Genomic DNA, 17,385 nt, shown 5'->3' with positions numbered 1-17,385 from the left:
TAACAGCATTCCTGGCAAACAGGCAGTCCCTTCTGGTCACATCTTGCTGTTTTCTCAAATGTCAATTCAGTTTCCCCTTTTGCCAAAAAAAAAAAAAAAAAAAAAAAAGGAGAAAAAAAAGCAGCTTTACTTGCCTGAACGTCAAAATCTGGAAGGAGGCGAGTGATAGCCTGTGAAGAGATTTGAAAGCATTAATGGAAGTGACATGCAGCTACAGAAATCTATGCTGGAACATGTGTTCTAACCCACCAGTTTTGCAGCTCAGAGTTCTGCCTGTCCCTTCATTCATTGAAAGCTCTTGATGAATGTCAAAATTAATCCAAAAACTTTTTACCTGCTAATTTTGACAGAGAACATGAAAGCAGTAAAATACTAGTTTACAGATCAGCAAAAGGAAGCATAAAACCTGGTGCATCCTCAGTTATTGTTAAAATCACTGAACAATACACTCACAAGGAGCAGTAAAACACTGAGCTTATTGTAGCCATGGGACAGTCAGCAGTCCTGCCCTGGATGGAAAGTCACAATTCAAGCATGCACTGAGGACTTCCAACTCAGTTAAGCAGTCATTACTGGGATTTTGTTACATGATGTGGAATGTGGGAAGGGGTTTATTCTAGCCAAAATCAGTCTTTGCAGCATTTGGAAGGTTGGTTGAACACAGAGATCCATTCTAACAAGTGACCCACCATAGCTATTACTGACAAACTCTTACTGTCAAGATCCTTGACAAAGGATCTATCAAGGATTTCCCCCAGGAAAGTAGTTGAGTGACATCCTCCCCATCTCCAATATTATATGAAGCTTAAAGCTTCAAAATAAGAAGTGTCTTATAGTCTCCTCCTTTTATTAAAAGTCAAGAAAGAAGGCAAACTCCTATTTCCACTGCAGAGCTGAAAACACAAGGAAGAGCAGCCAAGCATACACTTTATGCTGTAAAATCCGAGAGAGGACAAAGTTTGGGGGAAAAAAAAATGGAAGATAAAAAGGAAAGCTTAGAATCATGGCAAGGAGGTCACTTAGCCCCAGAAGCCCAGATAAGTTAAGGACAGATGTCAGAAGCAATACAGCTGCTATCTTAGGCAATATTGTCTCAGATGGTGAACCTCATAGCATTGCAGTCCAATCTGCAATTCTGACAAAACTCGAGAGCCTTTAGGCAGTTAGACACTGTCTTCTTTATACAAACAAGTAGCTGGAGAGCTGACTGAGCTTGTGGAAGTCGTTTTACACAGCCTAGCTTTAGGCAATGTGCTTGCTGGATTTTAATCTTACTATACTGTGGGTCTCACAGCCTTGTAAACATAGCATTTCATCCACTGTTGTTCCAGTGGGACCCAGAGTTGAAAGCAATAAGTATATGTGGCATCTGTACCAACAGCACATGAAATAAGGCTGATCACTGTTCAGGAATGAAAACTCAGCTGTAGTAGAAACCCAAGAACAACAAGCCAGGACATGACTCCAGGTTGCATCACCCACTCAAACCCAGCTCCACTGTTAACCTTAGCATGTGCTGAGTGTTTTTCAGGGCAACGTTTTCCACTTTCTCAAAATATATTCAGTAACTTCTTCACCTGTGTGAAGAATGGCCACAGAGGAAATCAAATTCTCTTCTAGTTTCCCCATGCAGAAAAAATTTAAGCTAACATCGTGAACAAAAGCAGTTAGGGTTCATTGTCAAGATTCCAACTTTTGACCTATGTGCTACAGAAACCCAGGAAGTTAATCAGTGTCTTAAGATATTTCTGAATTTTAAAGCAAAGACATTTCAGTATCAACAGGTCTTCTGCTTAGAATCTCCCTTGCTTTGCTACTACTGAACAATATGAGCATTAAAAACCAATCTTAGTTTCTGAGAAGTTTGAGTGCTGCATTCACTGGTATTCAAACAGGCTCTGCTTTCATGCAGTGTTCTTGGCAAAGAAGCTGTGTTTAAAGTTTCTCTAACCATTTCACTGCAGTCACAAGTGGAAATGATTTTCTGAAGTGTTTACACAAAAGAGGTAGGAAATAAAGAAAGCAGCAGACAGAGCAATGAATATATAGAAAATCAGAAAAGAACCCCAACACATTTATATACATAATTTTCAAGAACTAACTTCACTGGGAAAAAGAGAAAAAAAAATCTTAGTTTAGAATCAAGAAGAAAAGCTGAGACATTTCTTCACATATTACAGTGAATTTTTTGTCATGAACATACCAAAGAACAGAGAAGTGCTACCATTGAAGAGTCAGATAGACACTGAATCTAGATGCTGTCAGCAGATTTTTTTTTTTTTTTTTGGGGGGGAAGGTATAAAAAAGGAAAAGGAAAGTAGTACAAGACTAAAGAAAAAAAAAAAAAAAAAAGAAAAAAGGCTAGGATGTTTCTATTCTGCAACTCCAGAGGCTGCAACAGGCTGCAGGTTGTGTACACCCAGATGGCTGCAGACCAGGCAGTTGGTCTGTAACTCATGTCCCAGTGCACTCAGAGAAGACTACATGGGGCTCAGCCCTACCTCTGGATTCAGATGTGCCCAAAGGAAAAGTAAAGGCTCTCTGTTCCTCCCTGGCAGGCAGCTGACAGAGCAAAGTCTGTCTTTACATTGAGAAGTTTACAGGTATAGACAGATGTACATAATATTGCCCAACTGGCATCATTCACTAGCAGCTAAAGACAGAGCTGTCATTATTCTGACAAGGAAAAGTGAAGAAATTAGAGAAGAGCAAAACCAAAGAGCAAGAAAAAAACCAAATAATGCAAAACTGAGACCTAATTAACACAACCCCAATATACTCTTATTCCATCTTCAGTGTTTTTTTGTTTTCTCCATATAATATCTTAGAACTAATCCAAGAGCACACATGCAGCATCAACAGCAGTTCTGACAAAATAGATAAGCTCTAAAAAGCTTTACAATACTTACCTCCTCCTTCTCCACCAGAGGTTTCACCTCTGCAAGGTGAGCATCCTGGAACTCCGTTGACATGGTCAGTAGCTGGTATCTGCAAAGATGAAAAGAGATTTGTTCTCAGCTTGCATCAAAGATTAAATACAGAAACAAGTGGAGATCCTGCTCCACCCAACCCCCCCACAATGACACGCTCAGGTTATAGTTTAAAAGACCTCTGCAAGAACATTATGAATCTCTTGTAAAATGCCTCACTGGTTTATTTATACACACACTCGTGCTCAATACGAGATTAAAGAAATTCTTGCAAGAATTCTGCAAGATCAAACAGAAGTTTGGCAGCTTCAAACCAGGGAACGCTGAAGAAAACAGGGCAGGGACCAGTGGAGAGAGTCATGAAAACTATCATTCCACAGCTGAAAGGAGGCACAGCCAAATCTGCACAACTCGCTTGAATACTTGTCTCTGAAAACTTGATTTTTAATTTATGCAAGGTTCCCTTTCTATGCCCCATATTTTACTGTAAGAAAACTGAACTGGACACTCATTAGCACTATTTTCCTCTCAGATTAATGTGCTCCATTCTTCAGGACAGATAAAAGTCAGATACTCCTTTAAGTGGACACCAACAAGGTATGTGCAATAGTGTAATTTTCAAAACTGTCAAAAGAAGGAACAAGATTACTGTATCCTGCTCTAGGACACGTCTAGCATTGCAATATCCAGCTCTCAGTTGCAGGAAGCTTAGCTGGGAACACAGACACAGCCAAACAGAAGAGGCGACTGCAAAGGCAAACAGAGACAGGCTGTGCTGCATGTGCAGAGCACCTTCTACACTTGGACTAACAGGCATCTCAGTTCATCAAGCACAACAGTCCAAACTGGGAGTTTAAAAAAAACAGTGTGTTTTCATTCTCTTGACAAAGATAAGGTCACAGAATCACAGAATATGCTGAATTGGAAGGGACCCATGAGGATCATTGAGTCCAACTCTTGGCCCTACACAGTGCCAGAGGCAGAGGGCTGTTCTTTATGGAGTTCTAAGGATGACTTGAAACAGTTCTGAAGAGATACTGGAACTGTTTCAGCAGCAAGACAACAAATACAGAAGTCAAAGTGTATTTATTACATATCCTCTGGCCTGCTGGAGAAATGCATGTCATGTAGGGTTTGGGCATCATTCATGAATTTCCAGTTTTGTCCATCTATATAGCTATAAACCAATTTATTGGTTTTATTCATTTACTTTTTTAAAAAAGTTTAGAAATAAAACCTATGAGTAAGCATACTCAAGGCAAGACAAAAGGCTGAAATGTATTTAGGAATTATTGACTAAGTCTAACTGCACACATTTCAATTATAACAGATTTCCTGAAGATAAGCATAGAAATATAGAACAAAATTTACATTGATTCTTTAAGCCATGATTTCCCCATCTCCTGACTTAAATCTGATTTAAGCCAATCAACCCTGTCCACATAAATGACCTGGTGCTTAGGAAGGGCTGTGAAGCCCACAGGAGCATCCAGGCAGTGGCAGCAGCTGCATTTTTCACTCTGCCGTGTGGGTTAGCTTGATGCTCTGGCCTCTGGGCAAAGATGGTCTAGTGACTGTTCTCAGGATGGTTGGATGCTGCAGGAAGCTACAAAGGGATGCACTCAGACTAAGAAAGTTAATGCTGAAAAAATGTGGGTGTCCATGCATGTAGGTTTGGATTTTAGGAACCCTTCCTGCTAGCTATGCAATTGGGTGGACTTTTGGTAAAGAATTAGACCAGGAAAGTTAAGCTTAAAGAAATGTTTCATTAGTATTTTACCCCACCACTTGAGGCATGGGGACAGTACCAAAACCGATCCCACTGCCAGTGCTTTGTAATCCAAATTTAAAACAGGGCAGAGATACTTAAATAGTTAGAAGACTCAAGTTACTCCGATTCACCCTTTTTCTCCAGCTTTTCTATTAAGTTTTGTCCATTACAGATTTTTATCTTAAAGAACAAGCAAAAAACAAGTTCACAGAATTTCAAGCAACTGCAAGTGACATTTTAGCAAGCCTTACATATTTTTGTGATTACAGCCATCAATGGAGTGAGCACTTGTGTATAACCAAGAGGTAAAATAAATGCTGCTGCAATATTTGGAAGTCGAAAATATTTATGTGCAATTGTACCTAAGCTAAATGGATTTTTTTTAAATATATTTTTTGCAATTCAGCAAGTTCTATTGAGACAGAAGTAACACCTTAATGTTACACCTTATTCTGCAATAGGGACTAGAAGTGCAAGACACTTTTCTGTGGTTTGCCCATAGGTGAGGAAAGTAAGAAGCCAGGTCCCCTGCAGTTTTCCAGTAAGAAACAGCTCATGGAACGAAGATGCAGTGAGTGCTTGTGGAAGAAACTCGTTTGCACAGGGCAGTTTCAGACTTTCAGGGACTCAGAGTATTGACTACAAATGACAAAAAAAAACCAAAAACAAAACCACAAACCCCACCAAAACAAAAACCTGTGCCAGAAAAGCACAAGATGGATGTTTTTATAGCCTTAAAAAACAATCCTGGTTTTTTTAGTAGTTCAAAGTTGTTGCTCTATGTTTCCGAAAGAGCCAGCACTAGGAAGTGCTGACCAGCAGATTACACGATTGCCATCAAGTTTGTTGAACAGAAGACCAATGTTCACCAAGTTTTCACTTTTGGAAAGATACCACATCTTGGAGCCATATAATGATTTCAGATCAGACATTTTCAACCTCTGGGTTTTCCCCTCTGTGCATCAGGGATACCTGAAATATTCCTAGCAAGCAACAACCTTGTGATAAGGCGGCACAACAACATGCTATTTGTTCACAAGAGCTGGCAAACAAAGCCCTGCTATTTGACAGTGCTGTAAAAAACATCTTATTTTCCAAGGAGAAAGATGGGGAAGTGGCTTTGTACCACCCTTGTTCAGCACAAATTTTATACTCTCTAAATAGGTGCTTTGTGCTCCCCCCATTATGTGACAGGGCAGCTCAAAGCTAATGGAACTGCATAACTCTCCTAAATAGATAACCATACAAGCATCCCTTTATACACATTTCAAAGCACTTGCCTCACAGAAGCCTTCCAAAGACAAAGTTCATTTATATCTGCAAGCAGTAGTGTAAAGTTGCCAACTTGGATAAAAACAACTTTTCACTCTGCTTGGTCAATTCAGCCCACTGAGAGGTCCCAAATTCTCTTTTCTGGAAGAAGCCACTTCCACCCAGTGGACACTCACCACCCTGCACCCAGATACCTGTTGCAATTGCTACTCAGATGCTTAATTTTTAAAACAGTCATAATTCTAAGAAAAAGCTAAAGGTTTAAGGCACCTCTGCAGCTGGCAAAGTGCTTTAAAACTGATGGCATACCTACCTTTGCCAGCTAGCAGGAAAGACACCAAACCAGCCTCCAGGAAGCAAGGGGCATGTGGGGAGGAGTGAAGTCATCTGTGCAATACTGTGTTTACTAATTTAATTCAAAGAGGCTTTTCTGTACCCATTCCAACCCAAGCCCACTGCTCCAAAACCACTGCAGCAACTGCCATAAACAAGGCTAGAAGCTCATAAATCTGTGTGAGGAGTCTGATTATTTTGATATTAAAGGTTCAGAATACATTCCCTATGTCTCCACATCATTGCTGGAGGGACAGTCATTGCTGGAGCCTTGTTTTGGCAGCAGGGGGTACAGGATGGATGCACAGCCTGGCTTTGCACATCAGATATCGACAGAGGAGCCAAGAAGCCACCCATCAGGCCATTCACCCTCAGACACAAGCAATGTTGCAATCAAATACCAAATATTAGGTAATATGCATATATGTGACCAAATTAATTTCAAGCACAGGAGCAAAACAAGTCCAAAGTTCCCTCATTTCAAACTTCATACTTCTCAGGACACATGTAGGGTTGTCCAAGTTTGTGCCATGGGGCTCATCATCAAGGGCTATGGCCTCATGCCCATAAACGGTTGGGGGCACTGCCACCAGCACTACAGGATTTACCTCTGTCCTCTTACCCAGCTGTTCATTATTTACGTGCTATCTTATAAAACAAAGAGTAGGGAAAGATTCCTGCCTGAGTGTTTCATAAAGGCTGCAATTTCCTCAGAACTGCTTGTTTAAACACAGGCAAAAGGAGATTATTCTCCGTTTGAGTACTGATGCATAGAAGGGTAACGTCATCAGAGCAGCCTGATGGCATTTTCATCTCCGCAGGCTGAGCGAGCAGGAGGGACAGCAATCACTTTACATGTGGGATTAAATGCTCATAGGCATCTAATGGCAAACAGGAAAACAGTCGTGGGCACTGAGGGTCACAGCTCCCAGAGCTCTGGTGCTGCTCTCTTTGGAGAGAGAGGGACTATGCAGAACTCAGGCTCCAGGGCCACAAGTGAGAGGTGTTTCCAAGCCCATCACACCACTCTGCACTTTATCCCTTGAAAGCTTCAAGTGTCTTCAGCACTCTGTCATCAGTGCAGGTTGGAAAGACAGGGGTGACAGAGGTTTTGCACACCTGTAGCAGCTCACAGCACAATTAAAGCAAGGATGAGACAAGGATGGAGAGAGCCAAGATGTCTCCAAAGCACTGCAAAAGTTGATTAGCAGATATCTGCATCAGTTCCAGGTCAGAAAAAATAACCGAGCAGCTCAGGCCTCTGACAATGAAGCAAGGAAAGTTACTGTGACACTCAAAGTTAGCCTTTGAGGCTTATACACGGTCAATTAGACCTCTTCCAGTCATTAACAGCAAATGTTGTAAACTTGGCTGACTGGTCCTAACATAAAAGTGGTTACTGCAAACTGGACAGCAGCTTGAAACAAAACCTTGTCTTCATTAAGCAGAGACTAAACAGACAAGTGGACATCAATACAAGACAGTTCATAGCACCCATGTATGATTATGGTCCACAATCTATCTCTCATCAAGTGCAGTTTACATTTCAGATCTTCTATAACAAATTTGACAAATTTAATCTTCCTGTTTGTGAACCATTTGAGAGTTATTCCTTTGCAAGCATTCAAAACAATTCATGCATAAGCATCTGCCCACACTGTGCCCTGTTTAAACTACTCTTTGTTACAGGCATTGGTATCACGAGGTTCTTTGTGTACAGTTACTGATTTTCTCTGACACTGTTCCACACAATAAATCATGAAGAAGGTTTTACAACAGTTCCTTCCCTTTAAAAAAAAAAAAAAAAGGCAGATGACTTTTGACAGTTAAGGTAGCATCTGACTAAACAGTTTGAGCAGGAAATGTCAAAAGTTGAAGACACTCAACTGCCTGGGACTCCCTGAGTTTCCTTAGCCTACGGTTACACATTATCTCAATTTGCAACTAAAAGTTAATAAACTGAGAACAAACAATAACAAACAAAGCTTGGAAGCTTTGTAGTTTTGTTTTTTATTTTGATTCCAGCTCTTATTTTCAGCTAGAGCCTTCACAAAAAAACATGCTGGTGGAGTAGCTCAAAAAGGGGGTTGAAAGAAAATAAAAGCAAACTGATTAGAAAAAAAAAATTAAATTGAATATCAGCAGTGTGCTGTACTTGAAGAGGGCTGGGTGATGGTGGCTCACAGGACATCTGTGAACTGGAGACCACCAGGCAGTGTAATTGTTTCTGTTCCCTGATATTATTTGATTTAATGCTTTGGCTCCTGACATAAAAAACAAATAAAACAAAACATGGGTTGTTAGCAGCATAATGTAGCATAACAGTGATTTTTTTCAAAGCCAAAAAACCAAGAATGGCCTAAATTTTTAGTCATTTTTAAGTTCAGACTTACACTATCAGACTAATCAATCTGATTGGGAAACCAAAACATTTCAGCCAAGAACTCGAGCCCTGTGCCAAGCAACAGCCAGGTGAAGCCACAAAGAAACAGCTGCAGGGACAGAGCCAGCAGCTGATCCACCAGCAAGGCACACATGGGGGGGGCCACAGCATCTCCCCCAACCCCACTTCAGGCTGTGGCACACTCCTGGAGTCAGAGAGATGAGATCTCCAGGCTCGACTCCAGCCCTTCTCCTCTGGCTCATTTTCACTCCTGCACCTGGCTCCAGTGCCTGATGGACACAGAGCTGCTCAGCTCTGGGATCAAACACAGCCTTGAAACTGCCAGTTCCTCCAGACCAGGAGCTGGTCACTCTCCACACGCACAAACCACACTGGCAGCTGCACACTGAGAGTAGCATCAAAACACAGGGAGCTGGGAGCAGCTCTTCTGTCTACCCTGCAGATGTTGAGCAAGAAAACTGTTGCAATGCAGCTTGCACAATCCTCCTGCTGTGGGATGCAGTGAAGTGTGTTCCTTAGAAAGCTAGAAGTCCTCCCATGCTCCACAGGAGCAGAAAGTGGCTGTGGGAAGGGTTGGTGTGTTAGCCAAAGGACACGCCTGCTGTCCCCGTTGCCCCATGATGGACACCCCTGTTGTGTACCCCCTGCCAATACAATAAGCAGCTATTCTCTTCCTAGTTGGCAGGGAAATGGAAAGACTTGCAATGTCTTAGGGCTTTTTCCTATTGTAGCAATCACTAATACTACTTATGCTATAATATCACAACTCTGTGAGGGACAGATTACAAACCCTAACAAAGTTCTCTGAAATTCAGTTTTCTTTAGCATTTGGAACTTGAAAATGCTCCTGGACATAACCACTTGTCACAATGGTATCTCTAATAATGGCAAAGTTCCTTTAAAGAGATTAAAAGTGTTCAAGGCCAGGCTGGATGGCTCTTTGAGCAATCTGGTCTAATGGAAGGTGTCCCTGCCTGTGGCTTGAGGGTTAGATGGTCTTTATGGTCCCTTCCAACCCAAACCACTCTAGGATTCTATAAAAAATCCTTGTGGCTCCCAGGCCTCCCTGACTGTGATGAGTGCCTCCCTCCTCAAGCAGCCACCACGCACTGCTGACATGGCTGCTGACTGTCCTTGCAGAGGGCAAATGCTCAGGAAGGAGGTAAGGAAACCCAGGGCTTTCCTAAGAAACCCTGCATCTGAGCAGCAGCCTATTTGCAAACACGTTATGCCCATTGGCAGGGGTACCAATATTGTCCTTTCGCTTTAAAGGGCTCCAGGCTGTGGGTGGCAGCACTGCAGGGTGGAAAGGGCGAAGAGCAATCAGCTGTTTTCCCAGGCTTCATTTCCTCACACACCCCTCCAGCCAGCCTGTCTCCATCCACTGCCCCAGCATCCTCCCAACACCCTCCTCTGCATCCGTCCCGCTCCTCCTCCAGCTGACTGTGCACAAAGGTCTGAGGCACAGATTAAAGGCGACACACTGGTACAGGACCTGGCACCTGCTGTGCACCTGAGTGCTAGGCTGGGCTTTGGGGGCGGATTAAATAACATACACTGCAGAGATGGGCTAGGCATTTCATAACATGGAAGAGACAGCTTCTGCCACAAAGATTGCAGTCTAAACAGACAAGAAAAAAGCTATTGTTCCAGCAGCTCACCAGTGTCAGGACATGCTCCCTGCCCCCTCCTATTCTCAATCTGCCATGCTTTAATAGTTCATAGCTGCTGCCCAGCTGCAGCCGCTCCAACAAGTGGGTGGTTCTGCCAAAGTTAGAGGCAAAAAAACACACGGAGATTATCCCAGAAGGATATTTCCACAGTATCCTCAGAGATAAGGAATGCTGTCTGGCTTTCTAGGTTGCACCCTCATGAGTATATAATGGGTTCTTTTTGTATGTTTTGCACTTTCATATGATGTTATAAAGATGAGAAATTAGATTACAAAACATTGCAGCTAACATTGATGATGTTTCTTAATTCACATTTATTCATGAGGTCATACAAAATAGGTTACGGCTTCTGAGTACATATAAGACTTGTTCTACTACCTATTAAAAATGCTTGCTCATTGCTGTTACAAGTTCTCTTTCTAACCCCTGCCAAAATGTCTGGGCTGAAGTTTTCCATGATGAGCATATAAGGGTTTGTTTGTTTGTTGAGGAGAAAAGTATAATTTATGGATATTCCATTCCTGTGAGCCACCATTCCCTTTTTCTAGATGAACTTTAGCCTTCTAGAGCTTAATCTGCACTCAAACTTTGCACAGATGGCCATTGCATTAAGGACACATCTTTCATTCTTCCCTGGAAAGATCCTTTACAAAAGTTACCTGAATTTAAGCATTTTCACATGCTGAATTACTTGGGACTAGATTTGTGCAACAGTCTTCCATTTCCTGCAAGCCTCAGCACCTAGAGATAACAATGTGATCTCCCAAGGGCTGAGCACACAGCCTGTATCACAACAGGTGGGACTGGTGAGGGAGTGCCTAAGTCAGCACCATCCAGTGCCAAAATACTCCTTGCTTCTCAAAATAAGTCCTTTCAAAATCCTTCAAAGTGGGCAAAAAACCAATTCACCACCCTCAGCTGACTTTTTTCAAAGCCTTACCCACCTACACTCCAAATTAGTGTCTATTACATCAGGCAGAGAACTTCGTTATCACTTTTCTGGGTATATTTACAATAGGGTTTGGAGTTCTACATGTCCAAGCTTTCATATAAGCTTTTATACACAACTTCATAAAACTCAGTGTTTCACATGGGGAGAAAAAAGATGTGATCCTCTTAAACTGAGTCATCTAGAAAAGAGAACAGTACTTTGAATTTGCCATAATATAAAGGCTCATCATAAAACTGCAGTGCTTCTGCTGCATAGACTAGTCCCATAAGCCACAGTATGCCACAACTTTGTCCAAGGATGCAAATACATCTTAAAATTTAGCAGGGATATGTTACATGAAGTTCATGAAAAGTATGTTTGGAGCACTGTAGAACTACAGCAGCAGGAGAATGACATCATTAGTTTGTCAAGGTGCACAAGAGCTTCCTGAAGGAAGTAATCCAAAATGCCACCGCAAGAGCAATCCTTCCTTCCTTTAACAGTGCGCTTCCCATCTGGATGTCTGTTTACTGTGTTCACAAATAAAAGTTCCTTCAAAAGTTGCATCCTACTTTACTGATTATTTTCTATTATACCTTATACCTACCAGTAAACACAACACTTTTGTGCTTTCAATACCCGTGCCTCCACTTTCAGAGTCTTCATTGGGCCATTACAGTTTCGGATCTTTATCACTTTTTTTTGTGCTTCCTAAAATTCAGAATTTCTTAAAAAGTCAAGAGTGGTGAAACAGCAAGAACTGACAACCACACAAATAGCCAAACCCAAGGGAGGGTTGAAAACACATGGAAAAATTTCCTTTGCAATGAGTTAGGTTTTTTATGCTGCACCAAGTCCTAAGGTCTTCTCTTTCCATCAATTTCTACATCATTCATACAGTACCAGCAGACTGGCCTTACACATCCATGGTAAAAAATAAGCTAAAAGAGCTATACTTTTGAAGCTATAGTTAGGTCAGACAGGAAGGAGTCAGTTAAAGGCTTAGAAGAGTAGTGAATACCCAGTTTTAAAAACATGGTTTGAAGAGGAAGACCTGCATTGACCAACTTCCAGCTCCTAAGAGAAAAAACCTTGACAGATGAAAAAGATATATTAAAATTTTGACAAGTAACTGAAAGGAAGTAGCCCCAAACCCAAAAGAAACATAGGAAATGTGATCAGCCACACAAAATAAGAGCAGCAAAACTGACATATATCCAGCTTAGTACAAACAGATACAGCTGTGGAAAATTTCATCAGCATGGGCAGTCCAGCTGTGCATCAGCAAGCTCACCACGGAGAACCTCTGCATAGAGAATAGAATACCCCTCTGACCTAAACTGCTGGGCATTATCCAAAGGCAAACTCATGCCAGCTGGGAAACAAAACAGGCCTAAACCTGCAGCAGCCCTTAGCTAAAAGTAAAAACTCATTTCCCTCATCATCCAACATGGGAGCTCGCACACTCAAGTTTGATACTTCAATAATTTCAGGTTTTACTATTTTCTCTACTCCACACTTGCTATGCTGGATTAAATGCCAAATAATGGTACTAATTCACATGGATGCTCAGTAATGAGTTAAATTTTATCATAATAACGCTTCAATGACACATGAACATATATTCAGGAGAAGCTCTGAACGGTTCCTTACAGCTCCAACTTCATAGCCAAAGGAAATTAACAGTAGGGATTACCTCCCACTGACTGTCCCTCATTGAAGTCACCCAGGGCTCTGGAGAGGAAAAAAAAAAAAGCTGCTTCCATTTGAGAGAAACACCAAGTTCAATAGCCATTACATTCACAGCCATTGATTTCCAAGAGGTCTAACCCAGATTTTAGTCATCCATAGCAACACAAACCACCAAAACTTAAAATGGGATTTCCTTACTCACAGTCTTTGAAACAGTTTCACAATATTTCCCTCAACTTTTTAGCAGCAGCAATTAATTTGCTTGCAACTTTTGGGACAGAACTTTTGATAGAGGGCAGAGGGGTCGCTGCTGCTCCTGAGCAACCTGACCTAGTGGCTGGCATCCCTGCCCATGGCAGAGAGATTAGAACTAGATGATCTTTAAGGTCCCTTCTAACCCAAGCCTTTCTATGATTTTACAATGACCTGCTGACAGCAGGAGATCACTCCCCACCCAACAGTCCAGGGAAGTTCTTCACTGAGAAGGCTGCAGGGGCATCAACATCATGCATTAGGGTAAACATTCAAATTCCTACCTAAAGCTGAAGCCAGGGACAGTCTACATGCAATGCCATTTATTTAGCAAAACAGTGACAGGACAAAGCAGGTTCTTCTGTACTTTTGCCTGAGATTCCCAGGTGCTGTGATTCAACATGAAAGTTAGATGTAAAAAGTCAGATGGAATTCATACTTCATCTCCAGAACCAGCATTTCATCCCTTTTAATACCAAGAAGTTGCATCTTCTGGTTTTTAAAAGGTTTTCCTTTCAAGTGATCAAACCAGAGCAGGCAGAGAAAGTCACATGCAGTCCTACTGCATACTGCTGTGACTGAACCAATTCAGGCCATTGCTATCCCAGGCTGTGCTCTCCCTGACAGCAAACAGGCTTTTACTGCCTTAAGCTTCCAGTTGTACACATGATGTAAACACTGCTGATCCAACACAATTAGAACGTGTATTATTTTTTAGAGTTTCACAGTTTCTACTTGTCTTCATTCTGAAGAGCTTCAAGCCAGTTTCATCCCTTCTTTATCTTTTCTTTCACTCTTTGTGTATTTTGAGACCATAAAAGCAGGAAATGTCTCATTACATATTTTATCTATGTTTTGTGCTGTTATGAGGTTGAGTGAAAAAACGGTATTTTCTGTGGGAAGTTAGAAGTTGGTCAAAATCCCTTAAGCTGGTCGTGAAAAGATGTATGCTGCACTTCAGTCAAGTATTTTAATCACTTAGGTTTAAAAATACGAATCAAAGAATTTTTCTCACAGCAGTTCACTGCTAATCCCACCTGAACTACAAGAGAAAATTACTCAGTTGTCTTATAACTACTTCTAAGGACCAGGATCCCATGCCAAAGCATTCCAGAAGGTGCACTATAATGTAACTGTCATAGTGCAAAAACGATATGAAGAGCAGAGTGCCTCCCACTGAAGTAAAGACAATTGCAGAATCCTGCTGGTTTTACTGAGCATTCATACAATCTACTCAGATGACCTGTCACAGTTTTAGTGTTCCTTTTTGTTTCAGCAAAAAATAAAAAAAGCCATTGTGCAGGGCAGAAACTGAAAAGCTTAAGAGCTTGTTTTCTGGTGACGCTGGTTCCCAAACACAGGCAGTGCATGTGGCTGCCCTCTCTGAGCAGCAGGTGACACTTCTTTGGCTGTTGCCTAATTCCATGGCCACCTGATGCCTTGACATCTCTATCTTGCTGTCACCTTGGTGAAGAGGCCAATGAACATAGAAAATAAGTACACAAATCCTTCTTTCTAAGTGAAACAGATGAAAACCAGAGCTAGTCAAGGCCTTCTAGACCCTTTCCCCCAGCCTGTTTCAAGGTCAGCCAGTTTGTAGAGTGCCCATTTTCAAGGGATGAGTTCATATTTTTGCAAGGGCACATAACAACAGGACAAGGCAGAACAGCTTTAAACTAAAAGAGGGTCAAATAAAGATATCTATTAGGAAGAAATTCTTCATTGTGAAGGTGGTGAGGCTCTGGAACAGGCTGCCCAGAGAAGCTGTGGATGTCTCATCCCAGAAGTGTTCAAGGCCAGGTTGGATAGAGCTTTGAGGAACCTGGTGCAGTGAAAGGTGTCCCTGCCTATGGCAAGAGTGTTGGACATATGTGGTCTTAAAGGTCCCTTCCAACTCAAACCTTTCTATGATCTTTCAGTTCACTAACTGTAGGAATTCAGATTCAAAGTTTTCAAGGTTGAAGTCCTGCCCATTCAGGTGTTTGAAGTACAAGGAGCTCAGAAGCAGAAGTTGAGGCCTCCAGTTCCCAAACCATTATGCCATGGCATCTGTCCAGTTTATACTGAACAAGTAGATATAGAAACCACAGACACCCTAAGGGGTCTCATTACTACATTAAAACCTGTTTTCACTGCATCTGTGTTTTCCATGTCATAACACACACCAGTTCCTCCCGAACACATTTATGCCTTCCCCCCCCCCTCCCCCAAGAGCAACGGGCTCATTAGTACCCTGGGAACTGCATAAGCCTTTAAGGAACACTGTTTTTGCTGCATCTACTTCTGAGCTTCACTATTTCATCCACAGTCATTAAATTCTTGCTGTGCAGAGGGCATGGTACAGCACTAGCTACCTGCTGTTTATTCGAGTAATTGTGATAAAAAACACAGTCCTTCCATGTCTAACCACATTAGACTCTGGCTAAAAGAGCACAAAATGTAAAAAAACAAACAAACAAATAAACAAACAAGCAAACCCCAACAAAAACCACAACCGAATCCCCTCCCCAAAAAAACCCCCAAAATATAAAACAACAACCAAAATCAAAAAACTCAAAACAAAACAAACAAACAAAAAAACCAAACAAAAACAAACCAACAAAGATGTTTCCAGAGTCAAGTTAAAAGTGCACAGCTTAATGCCACTGGCTGAATTTTTTATGTAAATCATGCCTGTAAGAGCCAAAACTAAAAACAGCAATACGGGCTTCTCAGATGTTTACCTGAAACAGTTGCTACCTCCCGTTTACAGGTTATTTCCATTGCTTGCCCTCAACAGTGAGTTTTTCAGCAGCTGTGTATCTTTGACACACTTGGACACACACACAAAAAATTGATAGAAAGCCAGAGGAAGTCAAAACACCATACAGAGAACGTGGGCAGAAAGCTTCAGGTTGTCTTTGAACTCTTCCATGTCGCTACAACTGCATTTGTGAAGTTCAAAATACAGTTTCTACTTAAACAGGAGGGGGGAAAAAAAGTCATCAAAATAACACAGCTGGTAAATGCTCCCCTCCGAAGTCCTGTTCTAAGGATGGGGTGCCAAATCGGGCACTATGGTCTTTATAAAAGGATGAGTTAAACAAAGTTTAAAGTGAGTAATGGCAGCTTGTAAGTGTTTCACAGGAAAACTGTAGCATGATGAAAAGCATTAGCCAAAACATTCTCCCTAGCAGAAGTGAAATCCCTTACTTCATCAGCCCCAGTGCGTGGCTGTGCCTCCACTGCAAACACTACGCGAAGTGCTCTGAACTGAACGGTGCCTGGAAGCACGGGCGACAAAACTGTGCCTGTCGCCACATACGGTGACAACAACCCCTCTGAAACAACTGGCCGGACACCAGTCAAGGCTGCCCCGTACTCCCAACCCAGCACAGAGCTGCGACAGCAGAGAGACGCAGGCGGCAATCAACAGTGGTCAACTTCCGTAGGGAAAGTATGTGTCTGGGCTACACAGCTGTTTTCCAGCCCACCCCGCTGCTGCCCGGGAGCCTGGACAGCAGCATCCCGCAGCCTCCCCCTGTTCCCGCCAAGGGCCGGGGTCTCCTCCAAGTCACCACCCCACTGACAGCTATCCCCCTCCCCGACAGCTGGCAGAGCTCTGCTCGAAGGAGCGGGAAAGGGATTTAGTTATATGAAGAAGGAGGGTAATGCAAGGATGCGCTCTCGAGGGGACCGTGAGGTGCGGGGGGCGGGCGAAGAGATGGAATAACGGATGGACAGAAAGAAAGACAGATGAAGGGATCTCCTTTACCTGCCACGCTCCCGCTGTCCCTCCTCCTCCTGCTGCCGCCACCAGGCTCCGACAGCGCCCGGGCCCGCGGGGCGGATTTATAGCCCGGGCTCCGCCCGCCGGGCGGTGCCGCCGCCGCCCGTCCCGGGGCTCCGCCCGCGCCGCCCCGGCATCGCTCCGCCGGCCGCGGGAGACTGCGGCGGCTGCACCTCGTGTGCCCGGTGCCCACGGGGTCCCTGGATGTCAGCCGGGAAACCTGGCGCCCACCCGCAAGCCCAACTCTCAGCCCCCTTCCTGGCGGCGCAGCCCGGATGGAGAGGGCTCAGCGCTGACATCCCATTCCCGGGCAGGCTTGAGAGCAGAGAGCGGCGGAGACCCGCCGCCCGTCCTGCTT

At 42.9% G+C, this 17,385-nt stretch overlaps 1 protein-coding gene across 1 annotated transcript in view; it reads right to left on the bottom strand.

Annotated features, from left to right (window-relative positions):
• NDRG1 (N-myc downstream regulated 1) overlaps positions 1-17,070 on the bottom strand; it is a 41,026-nt gene extending 23,956 nt beyond the window's left edge. Inside the window, exons 1-3 of the mRNA XM_050312643.1 lie at positions 17,013-17,070; positions 2,910-2,988; positions 135-170 (exon numbers count right to left, since the gene is read on the bottom strand). Of these exons, the coding sequence (XP_050168600.1) occupies positions 135-170; positions 2,910-2,972 (99 nt within the window). The 5' untranslated portion in view covers positions 2,973-2,988; positions 17,013-17,070. The remainder of the gene's footprint in view (positions 1-134; positions 171-2,909; positions 2,989-17,012) is intronic.
• Between the last annotated feature and the right edge of the window lie 315 nt (positions 17,071-17,385).

This window comes from Myiozetetes cayanensis, unplaced genomic scaffold (assembly GCF_022539395.1).
Source record: "Myiozetetes cayanensis isolate MyiCay16 unplaced genomic scaffold, myiCay2020 scf1, whole genome shotgun sequence".
In the NCBI taxonomy this organism is placed as follows: Eukaryota; Metazoa; Chordata; class Aves; order Passeriformes; family Tyrannidae; genus Myiozetetes; species Myiozetetes cayanensis.
The sequence above is the reverse complement of the archived record's forward strand: the minus strand, read 5'-3'. Positions and strand labels throughout refer to the sequence as shown.